This window comes from Limulus polyphemus, unplaced genomic scaffold (assembly GCF_000517525.1).
Source record: "Limulus polyphemus unplaced genomic scaffold, Limulus_polyphemus-2.1.2 Scaffold13, whole genome shotgun sequence".
NCBI lineage: Eukaryota > Metazoa > Arthropoda > Merostomata > Xiphosura > Limulidae > Limulus > Limulus polyphemus.
Genome location: NW_013665623.1, coordinates 1573123 through 1583382, shown reverse-complemented (window position 1 = coordinate 1583382; position 10260 = coordinate 1573123). Strand labels below are relative to the sequence as shown.

The 10260-nt window shown below is 33.1% G+C and overlaps 1 protein-coding gene across 1 annotated transcript; it reads right to left on the bottom strand.

The window, feature by feature from the left end:
- Nucleotides 1-1221: 1221 nt before the first annotated feature.
- On the bottom strand, nt 1222-2849 carry LOC106456959 (forkhead box protein B1-like). Its single transcript, XM_022382996.1, has 2 exons — nt 2287-2849; nt 1222-2151 (listed from the first exon to the last, which is right to left on the bottom strand). Exons 1-2 carry the CDS (start codon nt 2847-2849, stop codon nt 1806-1808), a joined length of 909 nt encoding a protein of 302 aa, XP_022238704.1. The 3' UTR covers nt 1222-1805.
- Between the last annotated feature and the right edge of the window lie 7411 nt (nt 2850-10260).

Here is a 10260-nt window from a genome sequence, read left to right as displayed (position 1 = left end):
AAGCATGACAAAAGTTATTATGACTATTATTACTTCTGATCAGAGTAAGCTACGTACCTAGAGTAAAAACAAAAATCAAACTGGCCATCAGTATACCTAATTAAATATACTTTTCTTGTGTTTCTATTTAAAAAGATAAAAAGCTGTTAACGATATTTTCGGCCATAAACCCAAGAATATCTCACAAGGTTCAGGCAGCTTAGAATATAAAGTTTAGTTATAAATATAAATTCTAAGCTAACAATGCAAAACAGTTGGTATAATAAAAATCAACAAGTGAAAATGAAAAGTAATTCGATTTGATATTAACTATATATATATATACATACATATAAACATTTCTCTTTTCTTTGCAAGAAACTATTTTATGATCTGTATTTCACAAATATCCGTTCTATTTTAGGCTAGTATATAAATGTTATACAAGTTGTTAAATAAATTGGGCTATAGCTGATACACTCCTCCTCACACACCAAATAAGAATATTCATTCTGTCGCATTTTACACTATGCTTTATAAGGAGTTTCATTTACACGAGTTGAGCACTTTGATTATTACTGATTTCACAATCATCAGAATACAACTTAATAATGAAGAATGATCCTCTTGTTTTTGTTATTTGTAGTTTCTTTGTTGTTGATGTTGTCTACTTACTATCCTTCCTCCCTCGTATGTGTATTTGGTTTTCTGAAACTTAGTGGCGAATCTGATTATCGGTCTTATTTACAAAAAAAAAACAGAAAGGTTTCCTATTCTCTGAAATATTTTATCGTGTGAAAATGTTAAGATTTTACTGTTTGTTTAATGAACATTTAAGCTTCAATTTTTAAGTAAAATCATCGTATATTAGCACTATCTTTTTGTTTTGCTTTTATAAACATTATTTCTCGTTAATGCACTCTGTAGCAGCTATGGTACAGAATTTCCGTAATAAAAATAAAATAACCACAAAAAACTAATTTTGTTGTTTCTCAATGATTTATTTACAAAACAAAAGATCCGAACAATATTTACATATGATTTTGAAACATGACTTATTGCTATATATATATATACATATATATATATACATAGAATATATTTAAGTAATTTGCATTAGAATCTTCTATCTACTATTATTAGCCCGTGTATTTAACACAAAGTGCGAAACTATCAGACTTATTTACTTCTCACTTTCATATTTTTAATTTGAGCCATAACTAGGATAAACCACAATATTTCTACTTATTCTGAGTTCGAAAAATTTAAAGTGACCACAGTGGCATCTAAACTCCAGTGGGTCTAAGCAGTTAACCGTCATATTTGTAATTACGACATTATTGACATGGCACTTAAGATTTGGAATATTCTCCCTATACTTTGACAAGAGTAGTGGATTCTGCACTTCAACATTAAGCATAAATTAAATTAAACACAGAACCTATACACACTTACTATTTACAGATAAAGATTACCCGCATTGAATGCAGATTTGCTATCTTAACATGAGTTCACAGTACATTTATAGGCTAATATAACTTTATTAAAGAGCTACGCCTAACATAACAGTATTGAAACAAGTCACACAAGTTTATATCATTTTTTACATTAATATCCAATGGTTCAATCTTTTGAATTACTAGTAAGTAGTGTCTAAAGCTCAACCACGATAACATAGATATAGAAGCAGCACACAAAGCCTGAAAACGTTCTATTTTTCTGTTGCTTGTAGGCTTGTCTACCTACACGCCTAACGTTATGAGAGTAGACCATTGAGCATAATTATGGTTAATTGTTCTGCTCACCTGGACCTTGAATGTTCTTCCTTATTTTGACGAGTCGTCTGAGATGATGTCCAGAGATTTCGCAGAAGTGTCACTGGAGGCAGAATCGATTCTCATCGGAGGTGAGCATGAAGTGTAGGTTACAGCGGGGAAAGTACCGAACACTGCTCGATCTGAATGAAGGCCCGGGAACTGCAGAGCAGGTAACAGTCCCGGTTTTAGCGGAAGAGACGGCATAGACAGCGGGATAGTCGTAGACATTGCTCCTGACATTGTGGAGATGGTATGGGGTAACGATATCGTCCCTGGCAATTTAGGATGAACTGCCATAGTCATATTGAGAAACGGAGGAAAATTTCTTGAATGGAGTCCAGCTGACGCAAGGGTCAAGTCCGTGGAGGAGACAGAAGAGGCCCAAGACACCGCTGAGACACACGGAAGAGAGCATGGAAATGACGGCAGAAAATTGGGTATGATGGGTTGATGAACGATTGGTGCGAGACCCTGATGAGGCGATGGATGGCCAGGAACTTTGTAGTCGGGAGCGATCAAATTCTCGATGGTAAACGGTTGTTTGTATGTCGTGGCCGTAGTCCTCGAAGAATCTGTACAAAAATGCTGTAGATGTGACGGCGCCGCAGCCAGTGCTGCTAATCGAAGCTTTGCTTGCTCTTGGACTGCGTTGTGCGTGGCACTTTCTAACTGTTTCAGTTCGGCGAAAGCAGCTGCTGTAGCATGCCTCAGTCCACGGGGCAACTTGAATCTCTTTCGACGCCGGAGAAAACTTCCGTTCTCAAACATATCTCCACAGCCGGGGTGGAGAGCCCAGTAGCTACCCTTACCTGGTCGGTCGGGACGTCTGGGGATCTTGATGAAACAGTCATTGAATGAGAGGTTATGTCGCAAAGAGTTCTGCCACCTTTGTGTATTTTTTCGGTAATACGGAAACCTGTCCATAATAAATTTGTAGATATCGCTTAACGTTAGCATCTTTTCCGTCGAGCTTTGAATTGCCATGAAAGTCAGAGAAATGTAAGAATACGGAGGCTTTTGGTCTCCGTAAGTATTTCTGCCAGGTCGAGGCATCGTCACTCTAAACCTACTGGATTTGTAGAGATTTTCAAATGTAAAGACGATCCAAAACTCAGTATGCTACTTTTGGTCCCTGTTGACCAGTGACTTGCTGATGAAGCGTTCCATTGGTCACATAAATATGGCTGCTTACACAAAGACTTATGCACAAACAAGGGATGACCCCGACAGTGTGTTTTCAGCACCTTGCTCGGCTACCACGCGCGTTTGGCCCGCTGGCAGCCACACGATTGATGCAAGTAAAACAAGTTGGGTAACACCTATCCAACAACTCGGGGTGTTATAGCCACGCTTCTTTTAATAAAGCCAAGCCCGTAACGCAGAGGCGGTTCTATTCCAGCCAATCAGTTTCCTCAAAAGACTGTCAATCTATTAGAGGGGAGTTCCCCTGGGCACGCACATGGACTGTAAGGCGCATTTCACCAAGACACATATCAAAAAGAACACCTCTCGAAAAGTAAGTACCTCTGTTCATATCTTGTAGCTGTTGTGAGTGTTTTTCAATTTACATTGAACAGTTTCTCTTTACTCCCTCCTCCTTCAAATTAGCTGCGGTCCTGCGTGTGTTCCCCCCCCCCCTCACTATTACACAGTTGATAATACTCAGAATGGTAGCCTTTTTCGATTCCAAACTTTCAGATCTGTCTTCTTGTGGGCAGAGCCCCCACCCCCCATGAGCTAGTCTTTTCACGTCCCAACAAATAATGGGAAATACTAAACACTACAAGAGGCCACAAGCAAAATGTGCAGGGATTTAGAATAGCTCCATTGTTAATCGGTTGGCTTTTTGTGACTTTTCACCACGACACCAACACCGGTAAAAGATGAATTATGTCCTGGGAAATTTTCTGCTTCCGCGGACTGAGTGGCTTGGGTCAATACACATTTGAGTTAGCCCCACCGCAGATTCATCCTGAACAGTAAGCCCATGTGTCTCATTCACCATACTCTTCAACAAACTCTTGTACAAGGAGTTTCTTAGCATAAAGTTATTTACAGATCTTACTGCATTGTAAAAGGCTCTGTAACATTCTCAATTTTCCATAGATATCCTTTCAACCGTGTTTAACTACGTGGCAAACAAATAAGAAGTGGTTGTTTTTTTTATTTAGGGTTGAAGTATTATTTTAAGAGTAACATCCACATACGGAAAAGAAGAATCTCTAGTTGTATCTTTTCGTTTTCAAGAACCACGACTCTAAAAGAAATATATATATATATATAGTATGGTTATAAGCAATCTATCTATTTCAACAGGTAAACAGTAGTAAAGTATTTAACTGATACACGTATTGCATCTTTTTAAATTATCTTTTAAACTAGTATTGTTACCCACGCTTACAATTCTTCACTTAATAATTCATATTTTTATAGTTTGGTGCTATGAACTTTTGTATAGAAATAGCTATGATAATTTCAAGTATGCTTCAGATTACCTTTAATTGCAAATTTCTGTATGTTGAAAATTTAAACTTTTTTATGTAGTGATGATGATAATAAAGGAAATTGCGTTAATAACCAAGTAAATTAATGAGTTATTGTACAATATCAGAATTGACAATTGGTACCTTCGCAACTTTCAATCACGAGGCTGCTCAAGAATTGTAGTTTTTCGAATATTTATTGTAGATAGTAGAAAGAAAAGCTATGAAACTTAAATATTTAACTGAAATAGATATCGTATAAGCCAATAAAGTAACCAATCCAAACTGTTTAGAGTTATCCAATTTAATGAAACTTACCAATATAAATTCAGCAGAACAATTATAGAACAAATTTCGAACAAAATCATTCCAATTATAGGGCTATTATAGAAAACTAGTTAACAGATATTCTAGTAATAGAATAAAAAGGGTCTCACAAAATGTTACATGAATAAATGGAAACAATGGAAATGAGTAAAATACAAACTTTATCAGAAAACGAACAGTTCAGAGTATTTACTGTGCTGTAATACTGATCAGGTTAACGTCAAATTTCTTGAGACGATTGTATATGCTTCTCAACCTGATAAAAATAAATTTTGATAAAATATTATTCTGATTTAATTATTTTATTTTGTGTTTTCAAATAGACCTAAACTGTTTTAACATTTGATTAAGAACAATAGTTGTTTTATACTAGCTGTTTTCTTCAGCTTACATTATGTTACATCTGTGCTGATTTGGTTGTTACCTTGGAAATTCTAAAGTAATATATTGAGTTTTGTACTTTAGTGCTTTAGTTGTATGTAACACTTATAACATGAAACACAGGCTTAACATTTTATTTTAAATATAATCAGTATATTATCATACTTAAATTGTCTTTCTTTATGTCAACAACTCATATTTTTAGAATTTAGGATAAACTTTCTTTACTTTTGATAAACAAGTTCAACCAAGAATATTTCATGTTCATTCATTTTGTAGACATGAATAATCTCAAGCAAACATAAATATCTCATAGTAGAATGAAGCATTTTGTCCATGAGAATGAATTAAGGTCTTATTTTCCTTCTTTTAATTATTTACAGGAATCAGTCCTTGAAAAAACTAAATATATTGTAAATATTCACCATTTAAAGTAAATAATCCATTTAGCAATATTATTTTTCCTTATAATTATAGTATATTATTCGATTTTCAGGTTGAATTATAGATAAATGTAAATACTGTAATTTAGACAATAAGTAAATTCTAACAGACTTGGTACCCTTTATGTTTTTCCACACACACACACGCACACACACGTTTCCTAAGATTTCGAAGTCGTGAAATCGATTTTTACATATGCTTATATGCGATATTCTAACAATAAAAATAGTATGACGTTAAATTGTTATATTATTAAGGATTAGCAGAAGTAAGAACTTTCACACCAACAATGACTCCCAGTCATGATTAAAGTATAAAAAGCATTAGATGTTTACATGTTAGGTTTAACGTTTGATAATCATATGAATAAAAATACACCACAAAAGGAATGAAAAACAGTTACTTACGTGTGATCGCAAAACACAGTTGAGTGCCAAAGTTAAAATCATTTCAGAATTATAGATGATTCATTTCAAAAGTACTATACTGCATAAGTTAATATTAAATTATTATTAAATTAAATTAAACGCGACGCTACTAATATATTTTGAGCATGTTATTTTCCACAGCTACCAGTAATGTTTTGTTTACTTTTATAAAAGAACAATTTGCCCCAATTTTAGTTACCTTTCAAATGAAGCAGTTTGCTTTACATAAATTAGCGAAAGGAATCTTTATATACTATTAATTATATTTTACAGATAGATAAATACTGTAATATTTGACACTTTCATAGAATCTAATTAACGTAGGATATATATAGTTCGTTAATTTTTGGAGACTGTAATCTATGAATATTATGAATGTAATTTCACGTTTCATTTGTTAGTATATAAAACTATATATATACGTATAACTTCTATTCTAATTTGTGTATGTATATAGATCAGTTGTTCCTGCTTTAATATCAAAATTTCTTCTATGATACCATGAACTTACAAGTTAGAGTTAGTCTGTTTCCTTGACATGCGTTGAGAAAATGCTAATAAATATGTGGCAAATGCTGTATGCTTGATTATCCTTTGTTTGTTCCCCTTTGAAGCTAATTTTCTCTCCATATTTATTATCATTTTCTAAACAATTTTGCATGATCGTAACACTAGTTCCAATTGCAACAGTGAAGTTGAGACAGCTAAAAAATGAGAAAACTATAAAAGACGTTCCCACCATAAATAAGTTATATCTGAACTAAAGTCAAGACGGATTAGTTACTTATAGACATCTAACGAGTCAAAGGTAGCTTATTTGAACTAATATACAAATATATCTGCTTATGTTTACAAAATGAACCATTGACTAAGGATCTATTCTTTTTGTACAAATCTCTATCCACAGTACAGAATTGGAGAATTATCAAAAGTAGTTTTATAAATAAAAACGGCCTGCAATGAAATACATTGGAAGTTAAATCGATTAAATGAAATATGTAATGCATCCAAGAAAGTCATATATGTATAAGAAAGTCTTACCTTTAGTTTCCAAACTTAAGAAAATAAAAAGGTTTTATTTGTTGAGTGACAAAGAGGAGGCTTCCGATTGGTCTCTGCATTGTTTCACTTTGTTCGAACCGTAAGATATACATGCTTTACTATAGAACACGGACTACTTTTTCAAGCAGCGTTCTTTATTTAGTGAAATATATCCAGAAACTGACTATTAGCTGTAGTCACTATAATCTTTTGAAAAGCATAAATGTCACACCTACATTCTCTACAGAATTTATTTATGACGTTGTATAAAAATGGCGGCAAATATTACGTTTTGATATAAAATTTCCGCATGAGTTAAAAAAAAAATGGGGTGATCAGAAAACCTGAAATGTTAACGAAAATAGGTAACGGAAGTTAGCTACAAGCAGATATATATTGTTTTTGTTTTACCTAACTGTCTTATGCAGACACATATACATATGATTTCCTAATATTTATTTTCTATCTATTATATTTATTGTTACTTTATGTAAGCAAGGCATTCGACGACCTTTACATTTTTAAAGAATACAGTTCGTTGGGAAATTTCACTTAAATATCATTATTCCGAATATTAGATTTTATAAATTAATTTAAAGGAAAATTCCCAGTAGAAAGAAAAGGTTTATATTGAACGTACGCAGTCGAAATGTGCAGATATAGAATGTTTCTGATAAATTTAACTTCTAATACGGGTATATTATATTTATATAGATCCAACAAAATGCGCAGATATGAAATATTCCTAACAAATATAGACTTTTGTATATGTATAGACCCATCGCAACGTGCAGATATGAAATATTGGAAACCATGTAAGTATATTATACTATCTATTTCCCAGTGCTATGAATGAACAATTATTACTAAATATCCTCTCAAACGTGATGTAAAATTAAACTTCTGAAGAATACTCAACATTTTTTACACTACAATATGAAAATGCAAGCCCCCCAGTGGCACAGCGGTATGTCTGCGGACTTACAACGCTAAAATCCGGGTTTCGATACCCGTGGTGGGCAGAGCACAGATAGCCTATTGTGTAGCTTTGTACATAACTACAAACAACCACAACAACTAAATTCAAATATCGGTGAGGCATTATTTTTATTAAGTTTATTAATGTTAGTTTGTTTTCATCATTTTGTTTTTTTTTAAATTTAAAACTTTAATAACTATGTATGGTTAAGTAAAGATATTTGGCTTTCTATTATTTTACAGAATCAAATCAAATATAATATTCTACATTGCCTTTGTTTATTAATTTACAAGCAAGATATCAGAAGGTTAAACATACTAAGTATCAAAACCTCAAGCTTAATCCTTGCCAATAAGGTGTTGAGTTTTTAACCTGCACGTGTGAATGCAAGACTTTGGGTAAACAATGTTTTATTATTATTACTAACGGCTAGAGCACAGATAACGATGTTTTGTCAGAAGATCTGAGAAAGAGTTTGGTGTTGGTCATATATTTTTATATGCTTGTATTTTGTTTATACTTCACCTGATAGATAAGCATACTTAAACAATATGGGTAATCAATCTTGCAAGATGTCTATAATGAAGTTGAATTTTTGCTACATAATATTCTCACTTTTAGACTTTTGGCCAAACTTACAACATGTTTGTAGTTCTGTTTGGTATGTGGATATTTCTTGCGTGTACGTTTGTTTAGCATATAGATGTCTATTATTTACTATAACACGTGATATAAAGCTAGTCTTTTCTCAAATCATAGTCAGCGCTTTTTTATTAAATAGCAACAAATTCGTATATTTTATTTCATCAAGTCAATATAACGTTAGTCGTTACCGCGAAATGCCCTCTCACCACCTCCCCCTTCGCTCCTTAAATGTACCTGGCAAACTTGTTTAGCATTAAACAGTTGTCAGAAAGATTTACGCGTAGACTTTCAGAAAAGGTAACATTTATCATTATGAAATGTATCTTTTGTTCTCGTATGAATATACACTGATTACTTTATATACAAATCATTTCATTACTGTTGAGTAATGGTCGGTCTGGATCAATACTTCAACCTTGAGTAAACGTAATAAGTCCAATGGATTATCAGTTCGTAAACGTGGAAATAACTTCATCCAATATTTAGTACACATAACTCTATGAATCGAATTTTAATATTATCTTATAATTAAGTATTTGGTATCTAACTGCTGTCCAGTAACACTCATATTAAATCGGAGCATTTAGACCAGATGTTCCGAACGCTTTTTGTTTTATCTATTTTTTATATATTGTGTTTTGGTATTCGTTTGGTATATGTGTATGTATGTATATATATTTATCTTATTGTTACCTAATTCATTTATGTAGACACTATTGTTTAACAAACTTGCAGAGTTTGTTTGTTATATTATGAGATCAATATTATAACATTTATGTACTAAATTATTTGTATGAGAAGAGATATTGGTTGCGTCAGAAACAACAAATAAAATATTTAAATAATAAACATTCTTCAAATGTAAGTTACGCTAGTTGTTATTTGTAAATCTGATTTCATTAATTGTAACGTATACAAATATGTAGACTTGCTTCAACATATCATATCTATCAATAGCTGGACGTTAAATGTTTATGTGAAGTTTTAATTAATTTTGTATAACTGGGTGATTATTGTTCAGAACGAATGCTTCATCTTTGAAGATAAGTATACCTTTTCAAAACTAATCATTCTACAGCCACGTGTATGACAAACTGTACCTTCCTGCCATAAGATTCATAAAGCTTTCTCCTTTTGGAGTCAATCGAGCAATCACTTTACGCACAACCATAGAACAAAATCATCAAAGAATGAGAAGCGTTTGGTATTGAAACAAGCTTGAAATCGACGCGATGAACTTGTAGAGTTAGGCGTTTTGCCTCGAGTGACATTTCTAACACAGGAAAACAAGTGATACTATATATTAGTCTCCTGCGTAGGCTCACATTGTCTTTGATCTCTGCGTGAATACGAACTCCGACTGAGTCGTGTATATCTGTTGACAATGAATAAACACGCCGCCGTTCGGTTAATCTCGCAGGTGTAGCAGCGCCTCACCTGGTCGACGTCGCCGCTCACGTGTCATTATTGTTGTCGCAATGGTCGTCGCGCATGTATAATTGTATCAAACGTGTGAAACAGAACTCTCTAGTTTTAATTACACACGGCAAATGTATCCAAAACTTTTCACGGAATTCTGAAAATAAAAGGAATTAGTTCAATTAACACATGAAACTATTTATATTATTTGCTTATTGGTAGCACAAAGGAGCTTGCAGTCACCTGGTTAACTAAACGATTTCGTTACCATTTGAATAAACAACTTCCGAATAATCTAACTAAACGGACAATCCCTT